The 23,883-nt window shown below is 40.1% G+C and overlaps 2 protein-coding genes across 2 annotated transcripts; both read left to right on the forward strand.

Annotated features, from left to right (window-relative positions):
- Positions 1–17,153: 17,153 nt before the first annotated feature.
- LOC110910575 lies at positions 17,154–20,674 on the forward strand. The gene is made up of 4 exons (XM_022155200.2): positions 17,154–18,248; positions 19,092–19,388; positions 19,477–19,568; positions 19,665–20,674. Exons 1-4 carry the CDS (start codon positions 17,418–17,420, stop codon positions 20,500–20,502), a joined length of 2,058 nt encoding a protein of 685 aa, XP_022010892.1. The 5' UTR covers positions 17,154–17,417; the 3' UTR covers positions 20,503–20,674.
- Positions 20,675–22,139: 1,465 nt separating this feature from the next.
- On the forward strand, positions 22,140–23,333 carry LOC110910574 (RHOMBOID-like protein 13). The gene has a single exon (XM_022155199.2). It carries the CDS (start codon positions 22,382–22,384, stop codon positions 23,174–23,176), a length of 795 nt encoding a protein of 264 aa, XP_022010891.1. The 5' UTR covers positions 22,140–22,381; the 3' UTR covers positions 23,177–23,333.
- Positions 23,334–23,883: the final 550 nt, after the last annotated feature.

The raw sequence follows: 23,883 nt of genomic DNA on the forward strand, positions 1-23,883 counted from the left end.
ATAAGTTAACCGAATATGGTCTCTGTACCATGGTTGACAAATTGTCATAAAAGACAATCACATAATAATCTCCTAAAGTAAAATTTTGTTATCTTCGGTAACAGATTCAAGTTACAATGGCGGATCCCAATGGAGAGAACAGCCACACGAATGAAGATGACTATGACAATGCGTCAGTACATTTGACAGGCGCACAGCTAAAGGCTCTGATCAACAATGCTGTCCAGGCAGCTATTGATCGTCAGAATACTGAGTCTCAAGGCAGATCTGTGTCAAAACCACCCTCTAAACCAAAGACACACTCCAAACCACCCTCTGAACCCAAGAAAGATGACGACAAGCATTCGTCTACTGAGCACAGCGTTCACCGCGATAGAGAATATACTGATGCGTCTAGTGCTAAGGGTTGCACCTACAAATACTTTGTATCATGCAAGCCCCGTGAATTTACAGGGGAAAAAGGTGCGGTTGACTGTATAACCTGGCTGGACGAGATGGACACGATTGTGGACATCAGCGGGTGCGCTGAGAGGGACGTGGTTAAGTTTGTGTCCCAGTCATTCAAGGGCGAGGCCCTGGCATGGTGGAGAGCTCTGGTGCAGGCTTCAGGTAAGTCTGCCTTGTACAAAATGACATGGGGGGAGTTTATTACCCTCATAAAAGAAAACTACTGCCCTCAGCACGAGGTTGAGAAGATTGAGGCTGATTTTTGTCTCACTAGTGATGACAAACCTGGATTGTCAAGCTTATCTGACAAGTTTTAACACTATGTCACGCCTGGTGCCATATCTTGTGACACCAGAACCAAGAAGAATTGCCCGATTCATTGGGGGCTTAGAGCCGGCGATCAAGGCCAGCGTAAAGGCTTCTAGGCCAACGACCTTCAGGTCAGTTACTGACCTCTCCTTGTCTCTTACACTTGATGCTGTCCGTCTGAGGGCACAAAGGAGCAAGGAGGCTGAAAAGCGAAAACGTGAGGATGATACCTCACGAAAGTCCGGTAAAAAGCACCGTGGAAACGGTGAGGGCAAGAAAGGGTCGGAGGCAAGGAAGGAGGGGCAAGCTGATGGAAGACCTCACTGCAAGGTCTGCAAGAAACCTCACTCCGGGAAGTGTAGGTTTGCGTCTGGTTCGCAGTCGCAACAAAGGACTCCACCCTGTGGGCTATGCAAGTCCAAGGATCATAAGACGGTGGAGTGCAAAAAGATAAAGGACGCAACCTGCTTTAATTGCAATGAAAAGGGGCACATAAAGAGTAATTGCCCGAAGTATGCCAAGAAGGCAGAAGAGACTAAGAAGACAAATGCGAGAATTTTTCGCTTGGATGCAAAGGAAGCGGTTAAGGACGACACTGTGCTTACAGGTACTTTTCTCGTAAATAATATATTTGCAAGAGTACTGTTCGATTCTGGCGCTGATAAGTCCTTTGTAGACCAGAAATTTTGCCAACTACTAAATATGCCTATCAAAACCCTCGACATAAAATACGAAGTAGAGTTGGCAGACGGCACGATAGAAACCGTCTCTACCGTTCTAGAAGGATGTGAAATATCCATTAGGAACCATTCTTTTCCTTTATCTCTACTTCCTTTCAAACTTGCGGGTTTTGACATCGTGCTAGGCATGGACTGGTTATCCCATAACCAGGCCCAAATCATTTGCGGCAAGCGGCAAATAGTTTTAAAGACTCCGAGTGGTGAATCTCTTACCATTCGAGGGGATACGCATTACGGATTGCCCGAAGACGTATCTATGCTGAAAGCTTCAAGGTGTTTGAACAGAGGCTGTGTAATTTACATGGCTCAAGTGATAATAGAAGAACCAAAGCCGAAGATCGAGGATCTTCCTGTCATTTCTGAATACCCCGAGGTTTTTCCTGAAGAACTACCTGGTTTGCCACCAGATAGACAAGTGGAGTTCAGAATTGACATCATTCCTGGAGCAGCTCCGATAGCAAGAGCACCTTACAGATTAGCGCCAACGGAAATGAAAGAACTGAGGACCCAGTTGGATGAACTGCTGGCGAAGGGCTTTATCAGACCTAGTTCATCTCCCTGGGGAGCTCCTGTCCTATTTGTAAAGAAGAAGGACGGATCGATGCGGTTGTGCATCGACTATAGAGAGCTGAATAAAGTTACCATAAAGAATAGATATCCTTTACCAAGGATCGATGATCTATTCGATCAGTTGCAAGGAGCAAGCTACTTCTCCAAGATCGACTTAAGGTCGGGTTATCAACAACTAAGGGTCAGAGATGAAGATATACACAAGACAACATTTAGGACTCGCTATGGTCATTACGAGTTCCTAGTGATGCCTTTTGGGCTCACGAATGCACCGGCTGCGTTCATGGACCTCATGAATCGCGTTTGCAAGCCATACTTAGACAAATTCGTCATAGTCTTCATCGACGATATCCTTATATATTCCAAGAACCAAGCTGACCACGAGAAGCACCTCCGTTGCATTCTCGAATTACTACAGCGTGAGAAACTCTACGCCAAATTCTCGAAATGTGAATTCTGGCTACGAGAGGTTCAATTTTTAGGACACGTTGTGAGTGAGCGTGGTATCCAAGTGGATCCCGCTAAGGTAGAGGCAGTCATGAACTGGCAAGAGCCAAAGACGCCTACCGAAATCCGTAGCTTCCTGGGGTTAGCAGGATACTACCGGAGATTTATTGAAAATTTTTCAAGGATTGCTGCGCCCTTGACTTCCTTGACCAAGAAGAAAGAAAAGTACATTTGGGGCCCAAAGCAGCAAGAGTCCTTCGAAATATTGAAGCAAAAGCTAAGCAACGCACCTGTGCTGACATTACCAGAAGGTACAGATGAATTCGTAGTTTACTGTGATGCATCACACACAGGCATGGGGTGTGTTCTTATGCAGAAAGGCAAGGTGATTGCCTACGCTTCAAGGCAATTAAAGGTGCATGAAAAGAATTACACCACCCACGACTTGGAGTTGGGTGCCGTTGTATTTGCACTGAAGTTGTGGAGGCATTACCTTTATGGTATTAAATTTGTGATTTATTCTGATCACAAAAGCCTCCAGCACCTGTTCAACCAGAAGGAGTTGAACATGAGGCAACGCCGTTGGATGGAAACCCTGAATGATTATGACTGTGAAATCAGGTACCATCCCGGTAAGGCGAATGTAGTCGCCGATGCATTGAGCAGAAAAGAAAGGGTAAAACCCATTCGAATCAATGCCAAGAGCATTGAAGTTAAAAATAATTTGATGGAAAGGATATTAGCTGCGCAGCGTGAGGCTGTGTTGGAAGCTAATTATCCAAATGAAAAGCTGGGAGTAACTGAGGAGCAGTTGACTCTTGGCAAGGATGGAATCCTTAGACTGAATGGACGTATATGGGTTCCGATTTATGGAGGATTACGAGATGTTGTTCTCCAGGAAGCCCATAGTTCCAAATACTCAGTCCATCCTGGTGCTGACAAAATGTACCAAGACTTAAAGGCAAATTATTGGTGGATAGGCTTGAAAAAGTCTGTTGCCGCCCATGTAGCAAAGTGCTTGACTTGTGCTCAAGTCAAAGCCGAGCACCAAAAGCCGTCTGGCTTGCTACAACAGCCTGAACTTCCCGAGTGGAAGTGGGAATGTGTAACTATGGACTTCATAACCAAGTTACCCAAGACCAGGAAAGGAAACGATACAATATGGGTCATAGTCGATAGGCTGACTAAATCAGCTCACTTCCTACCCATCAAGGAGACGTATAGCTCCGATATGTTAGCCCAACTTTATGTTGATAAGATTGTAGCCTTACACGGCATACCTGTGTCTATTATCTCCGACAGGGATACTAGATACACATCTCACTTCTGGAAAAGTTTCCAGCAATCTTTGGGCACGCGTTTAAACTTTAGTACGGCTTACCATCCCCAGACGGACGGCCAAAGTGAGCGTACTATCCAAACGCTAGAAGACATGCTTCGTGCATGTGCGATCGATCTAGGTGGTAATTGGGATAAAAACCTACCCCTGATCGAATTCTCCTACAATAATAGCTACCACACCAGCATAAAGGCTGCGCCTTTCGAGGCATTATATGGTAGAAAATGCAGATCGCCTGTTTGTTGGGCGGAAGTAGGAGAGGTCCAATTATCGGGACCAGAGATTGTTTTCCAGACGACGGACAAGATTGTCCAGATCCGGGAACGTCTCAAGGCTGCCCGCGATAGGCAGAAGAGCTACGCTGATCCAAAGCGTAAGGATTTTCACTTCGAAGTGGGTGAAAAAGTATTACTTAAGGTGTCACCCTGGAAGGGGGTGATGCGTTTCGGCAAGAAAGGCAAGCTGAGTCCGAGATACATAGGGCCTTTTGAGGTCATTGAACGAGTCGGATCAGTTGCCTATAAACTAAACTTGCCTGAAGAGCTCAATGGAATTCACAATGTGTTCCACATCTGCAATCTCAAGAAGTGCTTCGCCGACGAATCGTTGGTGATTCCACACACAGATGTGCATATAGATGAGAGCTTAAAGTTCATAGAAAAACCTTTGTCGATTGAAGATCGACAGGTGAAGAAGCTTCGCAGAAAGCACGTACCGATTGTAAAAGTCAAATGGGATGCTCGTAGAGGTCCTGAATATACGTGGGAAGTCGAAGCTACAATGAAAGAAAAATACCCCTATTTATTTGAGTAAATCTCGGGTCGAGATTTATTTTAAGGGGGTGAGGATGTAACACCTCGAATTTTTGTGTCCAATGATGTGTTAACACGTGTCATTTATTTACACGTGGCATCTATAATAAATAGAGGACTAATTTTGACAAACCTTGAAAGTATATAAATTCGAGGGTTATAAATGTCAACAAGGGTGAATATACTGTATAGTATCCCTAAATAATGCTTAAACCTTCAAACGAATAAATTATAGATCGTACAAAAATAAAACGCGGAAGAAAGTGAGAGATTACAAACTACAGGGGTTAACTGTGTCAACATGTTTAATAATACCTCTGAGTGACCCTTTAACGTCCCAAAGACTTTGTAACGGTATTATACCCTCACTAAAATAATATATATAAATCTCGCGAAGTTTCGATATGAAACGAGAAAGATACGATCAAATTCGTAAAAGAAGGATTAAAAGCGTAAACAATGAAAGTTAAGACTTTCAGAATAATTAATAAATAAACCGGGGACTTAATAATGCGGGTAATTAACACGAGGCCCCTATCGGTAAATAACCGAGGGCCAAACCGCAAAGTTACCCCTTCAAATCCGAAAGGTCAGGCGAATCATTACGAAAGATTTCGTTATTAATGGCCCGATTCTGTAATCATTATAAAAGATTTGAAAAATTCAGAAAATATAACCTTAGGCGACCCGCGTGAAGTTTAAGGTTTAGTTGAGGCGGGCCGCGAGCCTCTTAAATAACGCGTCTGTTATATGAACTTTAGGCGACCCGCGTAAAAGAAGCATGGAATGTCCATGCGGGTCGCGTAAAGTGCCCAGATGCAGAAACTTTGTAGTTTCTTGACTTTTGGAGCTTGTGAACGATCATGCACATAATTATGGGGCATGGGCACCCTATGCTCGACCCATAACACTTAGGGGACACCTACCATCACCTCTGGTCTGATTGTGAGAGTTGTAATGATCAAAGATGCTTGGCATTGGCTATAAATAGCCACCTTAAGCTCATATCATTCACACAACTCAAACAACTCCCATCTGATCATTCTAAGTGCTCCCAAGTGTTCTTCCCTGCTCCATATTCAAGTCCTAACTTCTGTAAGTTGCCTTGATCATTCATACTTCAGTTTATGCTTAGTATTTAGCTAAAAACCAAACCGTCGTAAGTACGGTTTGACTTTAAAATAACTCAGCGATGGTTCAGTCTTATGACGAACCAAAAGTAGTTTTGAGTTGGTATTTATGTGGGTATTAAACCTCTAAAATGGTTCCCCCTGATCACCACTCTAACTATGTCAATTATCGAGTCAAACGTGCGGTTAAAAAGTCAACAGAAAGCTATTTTAGCGATTTAAGCATAATCTGTAATATATATGTGATGGAACCTGTTTTGACAATCATAAATCATGGTAATAAGTATATAAACTTGTTTGCGCTCGTTTGAATCGATCATTTGCTATATAGAACCGGTTCGGAGCCGAAAGTCGCAAAAGTTTGACTTTTGCTTTGACTTCAGTTCTGACCCGTTTTAGTGAGGTATAAATATACCTTAGGACTCTCTTAGGACCAGGTCACATGTTGGTATAAGCCTCTATGGTCGGTTCATGAGTTATCCGAGTCTTTTACATATTTCCGTCATTCGCCTAAAAGTTGACCGTAACGGCCTTTTAAAATTTAAACGAGTATTTCGGACACGTGAACGGACCAAAACCTTGCTTGTTAAATTATAAGCATGTCCTTAAAGTTTCACGTCAATCCGAGGTCTAGAATGAGAGTTATGCTAAAAGGCGCACTTTTAAGAAAGTTTTGTATTTTACGGCGCAATTAGCATAACGCCCATCTAACCCAAGTTTTCGTCACCAAAACTTTTACCCACTGTGGTAAAATAATATTTTGGGAATTTTAAAGATTTTTAATAATTTTTACCTTGCTCATAACCTGCGGTTATGGCTACGGTTCGGTTAATACCGAATATGCCCTTTTTGGCTAAAACGAGAGTTCTACAAGGTCTTTTGACCCGATTCCAATTGCCACTGGTTTTAAATAATAAATAAAGTATTTTAAGCTTTATAAGCTGTTCGGGAAACTCAGATTTCCTGTAGAACTCGAAAATCCCTTTTAAAGTCTTTAAAATGACCGAAAAGCCCCTACGGGGCATAATATAAATTTAAACTCGTTACGGGCATTACGGAAGGTATCCTACTGATACCAAAATACTTTTAAGGCATATTGACTTAGGAAATAAGCTTACGACTCTTATGGTTAACCGTTTCGCCTATTTGCGCACACGGTACGGCCCACGGAACTAGTTTTCGTGCAATAGCCGATATGGGTCAAATTATATTATTTGAACCCCAAAATCCAGAGTATGAACTATAAACCCATATAAAACAAGTCACTGAACTTGTCGGGTCCAAATCATACTCCATTCTCGGTTTTCGCCTTTCCGTGCGAATTAACCATATCTATATATCCGAATCAACCGGTTTAAGCTACGGCTAATACAAGGACCGTTAGGATTCTAAGAGGTTAAATAAAACCTTCGTTCCAGATTAGGAGCCCCAGTAAAAGCTATCGGTGACTTGATCTAAATTAAGGATTAATACTTGCAAAGGTAAATACTTTTGACTTATTTCCCCTATATGGGCTTGGGTTACGGTATATTAATACCGCTTGATTGAGCACTATATTCGTCCATCGCTTAGATGGATAACTAAATAATATGATCGGCTCATTTAAACAGTTTTGTTGCTTATAAGCCTTTGGGGGGTTTAATGACCGTTGTCCCGGATATCCTCGGCATCATTTTACGAAATGGCCACGACCATCGACATCCCGGTGTAGGCGTACACCCGGTATAAAGTGTCGACATTAAAACTAAAAGACGTAGCCGTTGGTTTCTGTACTACGGTTTTACGCGAACGTGGTGTGTCTATAAATCTTTAACCCGGCACGACCCGGGCTACTGAACGCATAAAAGAACATGTAAAACGTTCACAAGATCATTATGAATTTTCCCAAGTTATAAAAGAGTTTGTGCCTTGTGCATTCAAATCAATTTTAATAAACATTTTCAAATGTGTCAGTTGAATGTATTTACCAGTGTAAACTGACGTATTTTCCCCAAAAAGATTAAGTGCAGGTACCTAAACGTAATTGGCTGGTATTAGCTCCCTAGCGTCGGGATAAGCCTCGCAAGCTTGATTGCAGTATCTAATGGAACAATACTTTATCTGTATTTACGATCCACTGTGGATATTCAACTTCTGTAATACATTTTGATATTACAATCAGAGGTTGAAATTATATATTTAAATTATGCTTCCGCTGTGCCTTATATAATTGTGTGGTTTGACTATATTGTTGCCAACATCGTCACGGTAATCCCCCACCGGGCCCACCGGTGAGACACGTGGAAATCGGGGTGTGACACAAGAGCACCATACAGATTGGCACCATCGGAGATGAAGGAGTTGAGGACGCAGTTAGATGAGCTTTTAGCCAAAGGTTTTATTAGACCTAGCTCATCTCCTTGGGGAGCGCCCATCTTGTTTGTTAAAAAGAAGGATGGATCGATGCGTCTGTGCATCGATTATCGTGAGCTTAACAAGGTCACTATCAAGAATAGATATCCGTTACCCAGGATCGACGATCTGTTCGATCAGTTGCAGGGAGCAAGCTATTTCTCCAAGATCGATCTGAGGTCAGGTTATCATCAGTTGAAAGTCAAAGAAGAAGACGTACACAAGACAGCGTTTAGGACTCGTTATGGACATTACGAGTTCCTAGTGATGCCGTTTGGGCTCACTAACGCACCAGCCGCATTCATGGATCTCATGAATCGCGTCTGCAAACCCTATTTAGATAAGTTCGTCATCGTCTTCATTGATGACATTCTTATCTATTCGAAGAGCCAAGCTGATCATGAGAAACACCTTCGTTGTATTCTCAAACTTCTGAATCAAGAGAAGCTTTACGCCAAATTTTCGAAGTGTGAATTTTGGCTTCGAGAAGTCCAGTTCCTTGGACATGTAGTAAGCGAGCGTGGTATCCAGGTAGATCCCGCTAAAGTAGAAGCAGTCATGAACTGGCAGGAGCCGAAGACTCCTACGGAAATTCGCAGTTTCCTCGGATTGGCAGGATACTATAGGCGATTTATTGAGAACTTTTCAAGAATTGCTGCGCCCCTAACTTCGTTGACCCGTAAGAAGATTAAGTTTGATTGGGGCCCTAAGCAGCAGGAATCCTTCGATATCCTGAAGAAGAAGTTGAGCAACGCGCCAGTGTTGACATTGCCCGATGGTATAGATGAATTTGTGGTGTATTGTGATGCATCACATACTGGCATGGGCTGTGTACTCATGCAGAAAGGCAAAGTCATTGCCTACGCTTCTCGACAACTGAAGGTACACGAGAAAAACTACACCACCCACGATTTGGAATTGGGTGCGGTTGTGTTTGCTTTAAAGTTATGGAGACATTACTTGTATGGAACCAAGTGCATAATTTATTCGGATCACAAGAGTCTTCAACACTTGTTCAATCAGAAGGAATTGAACATGCGACAAAGGCGATGGATGGAAACTCTAAATGATTATGACTGTGAAATCAGATACCATCCAGGCAAGGCAAATGTGGTTGCCGACGCCTTAAGTAGAAAAGAAAGGGTTAAACCGATCAGAATCAATGCCAAGCGCATTGAAATAAGAAATAATTTGAATGAAAGGGTGTTAGCTGCACAGAAGGAAGCTGTGCTGGAAGCTAACTATCCTGCAGAAAAGTTGGGAGTAACTGAGGAGCAGTTATCCCACGACAAGGATGGAATGCTACGACTAAACGGACGAATATGGGTTCCAGTTTTTGGAGGACTTCGGGATGTTATCCTCCAGGAAGCCCACAGCTCTAAATACTCAGTTCATCCTGGAGCAGATAAGATGTACCAGGATTTGAAATCAAACTACTGGTGGATTGGTTTGAAAAAGTCCGTGGCCGAGTATGTGGCCAAATGTTTGACTTGTGCGCAAGTCAAGGCTGAGCATCAGAAGCCGTCAGGTTTGCTTCAGCAACCGGAAATTCCCAAATGGAAATGGGAAATGGTGACAATGGATTTTATCACCAAGTTGCCAAAGACGAAAAAGGGAAATGATACCATATGGGTCATAGTAGATAGACTGACTAAGTCAGCTCATTTTCTACCCATCAAGGAGACGTATAGCTCAGATATGTTAGCTCAATTATACGTCGATAAGATTGTGGCATTGCATGGTATACCTGTATCTATTATCTCCGATAGAGATACGAGGTATACGTCGCATTTTTGGAAAAGTTTCCAACAATCGTTGGGTACTCGTTTGAATTTTAGTACAGCTTATCATCCTCAGACTGATGGTCAGAGTGAGCGTACTATTCAAACCTTGGAAGACATGCTTCGTGCATGTGCGATCGACTTGGGTGGTAGTTGGGATAAGCACCTACCACTGATTGAATTCTCCTACAACAATAGCTACCATTCCAGCATAAAGGCTGCGCCTTTTGAGGCCTTATACGGTAGAAAGTGTAGATCGCCCATTTGTTGGGCCGAAGTTGGAGAAGTCCAGTTGTCAGGACCGGATATCGTCTTTGAGACGACAGACAAGATCGTTCAGATTCGCGATCGTTTGAAAGCTGCCAGGGATAGGCAGAAAAGTTATGCGGATCCTAAGCGTAAGGATTTTCACTTCGATGTAGGTGAAAAAGTATTGCTTAAGGTATCACCTTGGAAAGGTGTAATGCGATTTGGAAAGAAAGGCAAGCTGAGCCCGAGATACATAGGACCTTTCGAGATTATCGAACGTGTCGGGTCAGTCGCCTACAAGTTAAACTTGCCTGAAGAGCTTAGTGCTATTCATAATGTGTTCCATATCTGTAACTTGAAGAAGTGTTTCGCTGACGATTCACTGGTTATACCGCATACAGATATACACATAGACGAAAGTCTAAAATTTGTGGAAAAACCTTTGTCGATTGAGGATCGACAGGTAAAGAAGCTTCGAAGGAAGCACGTGCCTATTGTTAAGGTCAAATGGGATGCCCGTAGAGGACCCGAGTATACGTGGGAAGTGGAATCCACGATGAAAGAAAAATATCCCCATTTGTTTGAATAAATCTCGGGGTCGAGATTTCTTTTAAGGGGGTGAGGATGTAACACCACGAAAAATTTCGTCCAATAATGTCTTGACACGTGTCATAAGGTTCCGTTATGTGAAAACATACTTTAGAGGGACTAAAAGTGACAAACAGTGAAAACTATGGAACGTAAGGGCCCAAAGTGTCAACAATGGATAAATAGACTCTATGATAACCCTACATAATGTTTATAACCTTAAACGGATGGTTCATGGATCATACGACGCGGAAATTGCACAAAAGTGAAGTATTTCAAACTATAGGGGCCAAAAGTGTCAACATGTTAAATTTATACCTCTGAGTGAACTTTTGGCAGACCCGAAGCTTTGTAAAGCTAAAATACACTCACTAGAATATGTGGTTAAAATTTCATGAAGTTTCGTCAACGTATGAGAAAGTTATGGCCAAAACCGTACTTGAAGGACTAAAAGCGTCAACGTCGAATTTCAGGGCTTTTCGGTTGAGCGCAAAATGTTCCGAGGACATTTCCATGTTGGTAAAAGTCCTAAGGTTCTTAAAAACCAAGGTTGGGGGTTTACGGGTCGAGAAAAGTAGCCGAAACATCGCGTACAAGTCCAGGGGCCATTTCTGCCAATTATGGAAACTTGCTGGTCAGACCAGGTCCTTACGGACCGTAAAGCAAGGACCATACGGTCCGTAAAGCTTGCCCAGATGCCCAGTTCGCGAATTCTGCTGATTTGGCCCGAATTTTTAGTTGCAAACAGCTTTCACCACCTCCAAGGGCTCCAATAGGATTGCTTGCATGGCTATAGCAACAGTGTGCTATCTATAACCTCTGGAAAACACCATAAATCAGATTATTGAGCTCATTCTTGGACATTTGCATTAGTAACCAAAGTGCTCTCAACATTCAAGAACTTCAAGGCAGACCCCTGGAGCTAATCTGATCCTCAAGGCCGATCCTAGTGTTCACTAAGCATCTATAGGACTCTTGTAAGCTCTCAATTCAATCTCTAATTCGTTCTTGTTACGATTATTAGTAAAAGTCAAACTGTTTGTTCATAAGCTTTGACTTTCTGATTAAACGGATTTCTTTCAGTCATTTCTCGAATTGAAACCTGTTATAGATTGGTATTTATGTGGGAAACAAACCCTCTAAAGGGCACTATCTGAATCCCACTATATGCATGCTAATTGTCGAGTCAAACATGTTTCTAAAAAGTCAACAGAATTGATTTTCGCAAAAATAAGCTTGAATGTTAATATATTAGACATGCAATCTGATTGATCATTATAAATAACTTGTAACACATATAAGAATGTGTTTTAATCATCATCAACTCGACAATCTATAGTATAGCCACGAATCGGAACCGAAAGTCTTGTAAAACGATTATTTCGTAGACTATCGATTCGGATTCGTACATGCATGTTCGAGATCTGTATTGGAAAGTATTTTTGACTATTTTATTTTAGTTAAACTTTCTGGGATTTTCTTTGATTGAGTCTATGCATAGCCTATTCGAATGCATGTTTCCGATTTATGCATAAAGTTGACTATTTTGCCCTTTTTGTTATAAAACGTGATTTTTGGAAAAGTGAAAGGATAGAAATCTTTATTTCTAATATATAAACTTGCACCGAAAATTTCGGATCAGTTGGTGGTCCAGATTGTGAGTTATGGCCATTAGCGTAAAACTATATTATAAATTTACATAAACGGTCCTTTTCGCGTAGAACCCGTTTCTGGCCACGTTTTGGTATAAAACTTTTTACCAACAGAAGTAATATAATATTCTGGGAATTTTGATGATTTTTAATTAATTTTTGGCTGAACGGATCCTAGATCGCCTAGTCATTTCGGCTTATGTCGGTTTTGACCGTTTTAGCCATAAAATGAGTTTTACACCTCCTTTTGACCCGAAACCTTTTTCTACTGATTTTATATGATGAATAAATTATTATAAGTATTCTGGAAATATAAAAATCTCAGATTTTATTTGAAAACCCGAAAACGCCCTTAAATCGCATATTTAGCGTTTTAAGCGCATAGTAAGCGTTATACTTGTTTTAAACATATAAGACCTATACCTACTGATGTGTTTAGCATATTTTCATATAAAAACAGTAAGTATAAGTATATGAACTCAGACTTCCAGTTTTGGCATTTTTTTTAGCCCTTGTGAAATTACTAAAAGACCCCTACGGTGCATAGTTTGGTTTTAAATGATAAATTTGGTATAAGGGTCATACCCTACTGATATAATATGTTATATTAAGTATATTTACTGTATGAACCAGACCCGAAACTCAGATTTCTAATTTTACTCTTTTATTATCTTTTAAATGACCAAAATGCCCTTCTAAGGCATAAATTGGGTTTAAAATTATTCCGGGCAATATAGAACATAACTTACTGATATAATATCATATTTTAAGCACATTATCTCAGGGAACTTGCATTTGAATCATTGGTCTACCCGTATCGCCCTTTTCGCGTTCGGTTCGGTTTACGTAACTAGTTGCGTAAATTGACCGAAACGGGTCAAACGATATCATTTTTATTTCAAAATCCAGAATGTATTTAGTATACCCATATTATACAAGTATTCCAAACTTGTCGGGTCTAAATCACATCCTATCCGGTCTTTCGCTTAATCGTGCGTAAACCGTATCATTCCTAAAACTAACCGGTCAAAGCTTAGGCTTAAATAAAAGGCCGTTAGGAATCTAACAGGTTAATTATAAACCTTTGTTCCAGATTAGGAGGCCCGGTAAAAGCTACCAACACTTATCGTTTGTGACTTATACTTGCTCAGGTAAATACATTTTGACTTATTTTCCCTATACGGGCTTGGGGTACGGTATTTAAAATACCGCTTGATCGGGCGCACAAGTCCTGCGCCTTATAGGTGTACAGTCTTGAATAGCTTGTGCGACTTCGTTTAAACAGTTTTGTCTTACTTAAAGGCTTTGGGGGGTTATTGACCGTGTCCCGGATATCCTTGGCATTATCTTACGAGATGGCCACGACCAGAGCACGGGGTGTAGGCGTACACCCGACGTGTATAACTCTTTAATGTGGTGTGTCATTTAATCTCTAGCCCGGACAGCAGATCCCGGGCCACCAGAGATATAAGTGCATGTAATTCGTTCACAAGTTTATATTATATAATTATCCCAAGTTAATAAAAATATTTATGCCTTGTGCATTTAAACCAAATTTTCAATCATTTTCAAAATGAGTCAGTCGATTTGTATTTACCAGTGTAAACTGACGTATTTTTCCCAAAAGGTTAAGTGCAGGTACTATACGGAAATAGGCTGGTTGTTTCCTAAGAGCGTCCACTATAGTCTCGCAAGCTCGGACGACAATATATCTGTTGAACTATTTATTCTTATTTTATTTGATCCGCCTGTGGATCCATTTCAACTACTGTGATATTTATTATTGCACTTTATTTAAAGTTGAAATGTTTCTATTCTGCTTCCGCTGTGCATTATTATATTGTGTTGATTGTCTATGACGATGCCAACTACGTCACTGTACCCCACACCGGGCCCACCGGTGACACGTGGAAATCGGGGTGTGACACTTGAAAATTAATGTGATTATCGAAAATTTTGCAAACTAACACAAAATTTGGAAGCAATTAAAACTTTAATATAAGTTATCTTAATAAATTTGGAAATACGTTACAATTTAGACAACTTTAATAAGTATCCATAATTGATATAAATTTCAAAATTTTAAATTTTGAAATAATCAGTCAAAACAAAGGACCTGGTTGCAATCGATTGGAAGAATGATCAGCTCTCTAAAGGACCTGTTGTCAACAAAGACATCACAATTTTAAGTATTTAAATAGAGAATGATGGATGAAACATTGCTTAAGCTTAAACAATAATCTGTACTATAACCTTTCTGGTATGCCAAATCATCACTCCCAATTGTTGAACTGTAATAGTGTCAGCAAACAACGTCACCTCTGACAATTGCTCAAAATCTACTTCAATACGTGAATGTAATCGGAAAACCTAAAGATGAACATATGATAGAGAACATCAAACAGGAAGCGACATTATCAAACATGAATCGATATTTGAAGAATTGTTACCTATTTGTTGAATCGTTTGAAGAAGACAGTGATGGATCTCATCTTTCAAAAAGCACCAAATCTTGAAAAATATCACAGAAGCACTCAAGAAATGAATATAGGCATTGATGAATGCATAAGTTAGAAATCACTAAAACCCTAAGAAGAGGCGGCGGCTAGGTCTTCCAGACACCAACAACGCAACAAAAAGAAAATTGAAAACACGGATACATACCTTATACGCCGCATAATAAGGACTGGTTGCTTCCACTCGCGATTGAAGATGAAGAAATCTAGGGTTCAGGAGATTGCAAATAACATATTAAAGATCGATAGATGATATCTAGGGTTTAAGGAAGAAAAAGATAGTGTTTAACAATGACAAAGAAAAATCAAAGAGGGAAAAGAAAAATAGCATACCTATGTTTTTCGAAGATCAATCGATGAAGAAGAAAGAACCGAATGCAGGAGATGGTATTAGGGTTTTGGAGTGAAGTGAAGCGTATTAAAGAAGCTAAGGAGGATGGTTTTGGCGGAAAAATCAAAAAAAAAGTGGTCTAAGCAAATGCCACATGGCAAGTAATGGCTTAAGCTAATGGCATGTGGCTTAAGCTTGTTTTACTTTATTAGAAGTAGTAGATAAAATCAAGTATGCTTGATGAGTTAAGTTAGAAAGTGCTTTGATATGATTAGAAAACTAATCATAGATTTTAGTTTATAAAATCAAGTACACTTGAGGGGTTAAATTAGAAAGTGCATTGATATGATTAGGAAAACTAACACCGGTGGGTGGGTATGGGGAGGATAGTCTCTTTGGAGACTACCCGCCACGTAGGCGCCACGTAATCACGGGAGGAGGAGCATCCTCTTGGGGACTACCCAAGGGTGTGGGGACTACCCACTTTAATAAAAAAATAATATATATTCAAGGAGAGAGAGAGAGAGAGAAACAATGAAAGGGGCCCACCACACTTTAATAAAAAAATAATAAAAAAACCCACATGTGCCCCGTCTCCTCCGGCTCTATTCCGACGCAAGTGACGCGACGCCCCTAAGGGGGCCGGTGTGCGACGGACCGAAAAAGGGGGGACGGCTCGGTGCCGAACCCCATACCCAATGGTCTAAGCATATAGATTAAATGGATGATGCAGTTATCCAATTCCTCTTTATATATATTTTTCTCATGCATATTTTTTATTTGTTGTATACATAATTTACATTCATGTGTTTTTTAACAACTACTTCATACACCCACTAAACATACTTCAAAATTTACGCCAATGTCCACCATGATACCAGAACCCTCAACTACCGTTAGGCTACAAGCCCTTTGGTATTCACGTGTTTATTTTATTACATCTTACATGTATTGACCTGACCGTTAGAGAGTCCTTAGGGTGTCGACATCAGAACCTTCTAACTAGTTGTTGACATCTCGCGTAGAAGAAAGAAAGTTGTGCAGGCGGTCTTTACTACCGTTTTCTGGAGCTTGTGGCGTGCTAGAAATAACGCCAGATTCAGCCAAAAGCAGCTCATGATGACAAGCATCATCGAAGAGATAAAGCAACAATCGAGATCCACGTCTTTGACATGGGGGAATTGGCGTAGGTTCAATATTTCTTGTATGGGTGAACTTGGATTGTTTGGTGCAAGCACTTTGCTGTTACGTTTTGGTGTATTCTGTGCTAGTCCCTAGCTGGTTTGTATTGTTTTTTTATTAATATAAGTTTCGGTTGGTCCTTAAAAAAAAATAGTTCACCCTTTATAGTACTACAAAGACCCAAATCCAGGTAAGATGAATTTTGTAGCCACACTCTACATACATAATCACGTGTTTGGACCATTTTTCCAAACAAAGCTATATATAAATCCATCTAAGAAATAGCGATTGGTGTGGCGCCGCAGGTCTACAAACTAAGCCCGATGCTATATAAATCCAGCCCACCATGGCACACTTGCAACCCAAATTACCGGTCTCCACTACCCAATTAACGCGATTGACAGAACCCGATTCCAACCGAAAACAATCCGGTTCTCGGTTAGGTTTCGGTCGGACTCGGTCCTATTTAAGGGACATGATCACCCCTATTTCAACATAAAAAACATGAAGAATCCAACTTAAATCACCATGGTTAAACTTAAACCCTTTGACTCCTCCTCACCTTCAATGGGATGGGACCACTCTAACCTCACCCAACCCTACATTTTCAAGATCCATCAGGCAGCAAACGTGCGTCTCAACCCACCCCCAACTAATACTTTTTGTCCTTTACTTCCAGTTCCAGAGTGCTTTGTACAACACTCCACCACCTGTCCTCCCTCACCTTTTGATCTGTCACATTAACTACTTACATTAATTTTCATACCAAAAAGCTTCAAACCTTTTCACTTTCAGTTAAAAATCTTGCATACATACCCATTTCAAGACTTCCTGTTCTCATATAACAGATCACTGATCTGGGTTTTGTTATATAACAGATCAGTGATATGGGTATTGTTTGATATGATGTGAACTGGATTTGTGAACAAAAAAATGGCTGTTTTGGTACCTGGGGTTCTGTTAAAGTTGCTGCAACATATGAACACAGATGTAAAAGTTGCAGGAGAACATAGATCATCTTTGTTACAGGTTGTGAGCATTGTTCCGGCTTTATCAGGCGGCGAGTTGTTTCGAAATCAAGGGTATTATCTTAAGGTATCTGATTCATCTCATGCCACTTATGTATCTTTACCTGATCAAAGTGTTGATCTTATATTGAGTGATAAGATCCAGTTGGGTCAGTATATACATGTCGAACGGCTCGAGTCAGCCACTCCGGTTCCGGTTTTACGCGGGGTTAAACCGGTTCCAGGTAGACACCCTTGTGTTGGAACACCTGAAGATATTGTTGCTACACATTCTTTAGGGTTTCTTAATAGTAGTTCTAAGTTAGTTGGTAATGTCAAAAAGGATAGTGTTATTAGTGCTTCCATTGGAAAATCAAGATCACAATTGTCGAAATTGGTATTGAATTCGAGTGATTCGAGGGCGAAAGTCAAACCGTCGAATGGTTCGAGGTCAATTCCTTCATCTCCTACTAGTGGTTACACTTTGTCTACTTCTTTTGAGAAGTTTTCGAGTGCGGTTAAGCATCAGTCGAAGATCAAAGGATCTGATAAGGAGATTGGAAAGTTGAGTTTAGGGAGCGCGAGTCCGCGTTTAAAGAAATCCGGGATTGGTAGCTCTATAAAGAGTTTTGTTCAAGGTATTGAGTTGGGACCGAAGGCGTTGAGGAAGAGTTGGGAAGGTAATGTGGATGTCAAGACGCCGAGATTGAAGGTCGTTATGAACGATTCAAAGGCTGAAGCTCGAAATTCTTTTTCCGTGAGTCGTTTTGATTCATTGCTATTTCATATCATTATTTTTATTTTTCTTCATATTGCCATTGCCAAAGATTAAGAAAATGAGTAATGGACAATTAGTAAAAAGAAAGAGTATTTGTTGTACAGTGGTAATCGACAAATAGGTAATTTGGAAATAACCATTTTTGTCCGTGCGGTTTGACCAGTTTTACGACTTTCGTCCAAAGGTTTGTTTTTTCGCATCTGGATCCAAAAGGTTTGTTTTTTCGCATCTGGATCCAAAAGGTTTGAAATCTTGCCATTTTCATCCGGTTTGTTAACTACATCCATTTTCACTTTGTGTACAAGCATTAAGCATAATGTACAAGTATTCAAAAGATCGAATTGCCCTTTAAGTTAACAAATAGGTAATATTTGGAAATAAGAATATCTAATAAAAGGAAAGAGTAAAATGCCATTTTTGTCCGTGCGGTTTGACCAGTTTTACGACTTCCGTCGAAAGGTTTGTTTTTTCGCGTCTGGATCCAAAAGGTTTGAAATCTTGCCATTTTCTGCATCCATTTTTCACTTTGTGTACAAGCATTAAGCATAATGTACAAGTATTCAAAAGACCGAATTGCCCTTTAAGTTAACAAAAAAGACGAAAATACCCTAGAATTAACGGACAAAAATGGATGGAGTTAACGAGCCGGATGAAAAAGGTAAGATTTCAAACCTTTTGGGTCCAGACGCGAAAAAACAAACCTTTGGACGAAAATCGCAAAACTGACCAAACCTCATCGACGAAAATGGCATTTTACTCAAAAGTTTTTTGCAAACGAGGGAATATATTAATTTTGATGATGATGATGATGCTTGGAGACAGGGTCCAAGGAAATCTACAAGTGAAAGGATGGCATCTCCGTCTCTTAAAGAGGAATCATCATCACCTGCGAAGTCGCTTAAAGAGGTAAGGACACCTGCAAAGAGAGGAGAAACGGTTGATCATCATGACGCTTCCGATAACAAGCAAAAACCGTCGCCCGGAAGGAAGTCATCAGCTGAGGCATCTGCAAATGGCCTACCTAGAAACTTGGTCAAAGTTTCTCTTAGTAACACACGGTTGACCGATGCAACTGCTTCATGGTCTTCACTCCCGTCTTCTCTTGCAAAGCTTGGGAAGGTGCGTTTTTCCCCTGTTCCGCAGAACTATTTCTATTATTTCACTACCGACGACAATAACGTGTATGTAATATCTTCTTTCCGTATAGGAAGTCCTCAAGTATAGAGATTCTGCCCAAATTGCCGCCGTAGAAGCCATACAAGAGGCGTCAGCTGCAGAAACGTTACTTCAATGTATAAGGTACTTTACGCTTTTTAAATATTAATGCCTTACACAACCCGCCCATTTTTCTTCGTCGATAATCTCATTTTTTCCTTTTTCTTTTATGTATGGCAGCACATATTCTGAGTTGCGTTCGTCTGCAAAAGAAGACAACCCGCAGCCTACTGTGGAGCAGTTTTTGGCGCTAAATGACAGCTTGAATCACGCTCATCGCGTTTCTGAATCTTTATCCAAAACTACTCTGCTCGGTTCAACATCAGATCACGAAGAAAACCCATCCGAAGAACAACTGAAAGTATCTTCGGAAAGACGTAAACACACAACGTCTTGGGTCCACGCTGCAATGCTTACCAACTTATCATCCTTTTCGTTATACGGCAAACAATCCAAGTTAACCCCTTGGATCTCACCGTCTTCAACCCCCAGTACCGCTCGGCCGGTGCTAGTACTCGAGGGGTCCTCCACGAATACCATATCACCGAAAACCCAAGACAAGCCCCGGAAGTCAACCGGGTCAAAGGTGGTCAACCCATCGACCCCGCGAAGACAAACCGTGGGACCAAATGTTCAACAAAAGGCAAAGGTGGTTGAAGTTGAACCTCCACGCGAATGGGAAAGAGGGGCTGGTTTTGAGGAGGCGATTGACTTGGCACGCATACTTAAAATGGAGTCTCAAGATTGGTTCTTGGGGTTTGTTGAAAGATTCTTGGACGCTGACGTGGACACCTCGAGGTCTTTGTCTGATAACGGTCAGATTGCGGGCATGCTGAGTCAGCTGAAAAGCGTAAACGAGTGGTTAGACGTGATTGGATGTCACAAGGATGAAGAAGAGGAGGAGGAAGAAAGTCGTCATAGTGTCTCTGCGGAGACGATTGATAGGATACGGAAGAAGATTTATGATTATCTTCTGACTCATGTTGAATCTGCTGCAGCTGCACTTGGTAAACCTTGAACAACCAACACTAAAACATGACTCATTTGACTGACTGAAGATGATTGTTGTTGTTTTTCAATTTCTTTTTGTGTAAGTAAAGTCATCAATGAATGTATACAAAGATGAGTTTTGATAGACTGAATAAAAATAAAGTTTAAAAAAGTGATTATTGCAATGGAATTCAATGAAATCGTATTCTAAACTTTATTTATCATTTTTTTTGTTCAAAGAATTTATTTGAAATTAGAAAATTAAATCCTTGAATGATATGTTTGGTTGAAATATAAAGAAACATAATATTGAATGAATAGCCTAAAAAATCTACAAGTTAACAAAATAAACCAAAATCTCTTACTCTTTCACCACCACCATTGTCACTGCTAGCACACCATCTTCGCCGCCACTTCCAGCTATCTTATCGTGATAATCATCACCATTGTCGACACTGACATCTCTGCTATCATCACTCTAACCGCCACTACCACTGTCACCACCCTTACGACTCCACCACTACCACCATCATCTCACCACATCAGAGGCCCTCCACCGCCACTATTGTCGCCGTCATTACATTTTAACTTTTATTTTTGATAAATTTATAAACCAAACATGATTAGTTTTGTCAACTATATACATCGTAACTCTAATCCCTTTGATTTATTTTAATTTAAATCTTTTCTTTTTTAACATTATTTGATCAAATCGATATTAGTTCTCAGAAAAAAGAAAACTTTAAACAATAAGTAACTTGATTCTCCTTTAAAAAATCCCAATCATTCTAAGTTCTAAGTATTTGAAACCTAACCAAAATCTTAACCACCTTAAATCTATGTGTATACTATGTAATAAATGAAAAAATCTTTAAGAACATCTGTTATTTTTTATGCTTTATCACCCTTATTATTTTCTCGGCTCTCTCCTATTAATTACACTTTATTTTTTATTTTTTTTTTGTTTCCTGTCTTCTCTCGTATTAAATGATAATGATTTATACCTTTATTTTTATAAAGCATTTTTTATTTTTTTAAAAGAACGTTATGTTTGTTTATAAAACATTTTTATAAATTAAACCTTTCTTTCATTATTCTAACTCATGTAGTGTGTATAATATCGTTTTTATAAGAAATCATCATCATCATTACAAATTTATGAATAGTATTCTTTTTATTATTTAAAATGTGTAATACGACAATAATACCCCAGTGGTCCGTTATTGATTCAAATTTGCAAAAAACAAAAACTACCATTTTCAAAAATAACTTTTGGAAAAGAGTTAAGTGTCATTTAAATCCCCGTTGTTTGTCCACTTTTGTTAATTCATACCAAATTTCAGAACTATACAATTTTCCTTTTTGACATTCTCGAAACGTGCCATGTTACTCCAAAAAAACTAATCCCGGTTAAAAAACTCAATTAGCTTAAGGGTAAAATGGTCATTTTACATAGTGATTCGGAGGTTTTGTATACCCTCCACCGTGCACCAACCTCCGAACCACTCCAAACCTCTATGTCGAATGACCATTTTACCCCAAAGCTAACTGAATTTTTTATCAGGGATTAGTTTTTTGAACTAAAATGACACGTTTTGAAAATGTCAATAAGTGGACAAAGACATAAATGACACTTAACTCTCTAAAATTTAAACCCTTTTGGATAACAAATTAAATGTATATCAATCCATTCTGTTAGCCGAATGTTCAAGTTCTCTTTAGTCGAATCCACAACCGACACCAGATCAAGATTGCGTGAGAATCAACGATCACCCTCAACCTCAATCAATCTCCAGCACCCACAAAACCCACGATCAACATTCACCAATCACTCCAATTACTTACTTGTTCCACAAGGTACCAAAACCCTAGATCCCAATTCAATCACTAAATGATCATTTCATAAAATGGGCAAACCATTATTCTACGAGATTCTAGAAAAACCCGCAACCAGTTGCACCATAGGACTATGCACTTTAATCTGGTTCTACATCCAGAAGAAAAACATTGGGTATTCACATGTGGGTTTGAGTTATGAAACAGCTGTTGAAGGCCACCATTGGAGGATCATAACCTCTGCATTTTCACACATTAGTGTTGTCCATCTTGTGTTTAATATGAGTGCTTTATGGAGCCTTGGTGTTGTTGAACAGTTAGGCCATATGGGTTTAGGTGTTGGGTATTATTTACATTACTCTATTGTTTTGGTTATCTGTTCTGGTTTGCTAGTTTTGGTTTGTTACCATGTTCTGATTAATCGGTTCAAGATCGAGTATTTTAGACGCGTTACGGCTGTCGGGTATTCGTGTGTCGTGTTCGGGTGGATGACGATTTTGTCCGTCAAGCAGCCGTCGTCGAAGTTGAATCTTTTCGGGTTTCTTTCGTTGCCGATCAGTTTTGCGCCGTTTGAGTCGTTGATTTTTACGTCGATTATTGTGCCGCAAGCGAGTTTTTTGGGGCATTTGTCGGGGATTATTGTTGGGTATTCGATCTCGTGGGGGTTGATTCATGGGATGAATGATTATTGGGCGGTTTGTATGGTGGGGTGGATTGTGGTGGTGTTTGTTGTTAGTTTGAAGCAGTCGGGTGCGTATGATTTCGGGTGGCTTAAGATTGAGTCGGTTACGGATCCTACGTTGCCGGGGACTGGCCGGATGTTGCAAATGACGTCGCTTTTGGATGGTGGTGATGATATTGTATAGCAGGCATGTGATTCTTGACTATTCACTTTTGTATTCAGATTTATTATAATTATAATGTGTGGTTAAACAGGTAGTGTTGTTTGTGGTTTTTCGATTCGGTTATTGTGAATTCATTGATCTTTATATGCCTTGGGGATTATGTTGGAGTTCATAGTGATACAGATTTATCGTCTGCAGTGTAGTGGTTGTTTCATGTGTTGAATCAATGGTGATGTCTAGGGTTTGTTTCATCATGAATTGGGTAGGATGATATTTCGTTGTTCGTTTAGATCAGCTAACAAACAAACGTACCCAGTAATATCCTGTTCATAGAGTAGGGTTTAGGGTTTAGTATGCAATTGTTTGTTGTTCTGAGTATCTACATTAAGGTCGATTATCGCTCTTGTGTCATCGTTTATTTAAAGGACGCCAGGATCATTTTAGTGGTTTAAGTTCATAACATAAGCATTTTACTATTGTACAGCACTGTACTGTACTGAACTGAAATAAGCGGTTTCAAAACCTCGGTTATTAGCTACGCAGTTAATGCGGTAAAAATTTAGATATCGGTCGAGGACTGTTATTTGAGATATTGGTTATCGCAGTGGGATATCGGTAATTTTAATATCATGCTGAATTTGCATATGTAGTAATTTAACACTAAGAATTCACCTACCATTAAGAAATTAACCTTTTGCAACTTGCAAAACACTAACAATTGTAGCAAG

This window comes from Helianthus annuus, chromosome 15 (genome assembly GCF_002127325.2).
Source record: "Helianthus annuus cultivar XRQ/B chromosome 15, HanXRQr2.0-SUNRISE, whole genome shotgun sequence".
Taxonomy (NCBI): domain Eukaryota; kingdom Viridiplantae; phylum Streptophyta; class Magnoliopsida; order Asterales; family Asteraceae; genus Helianthus; species Helianthus annuus.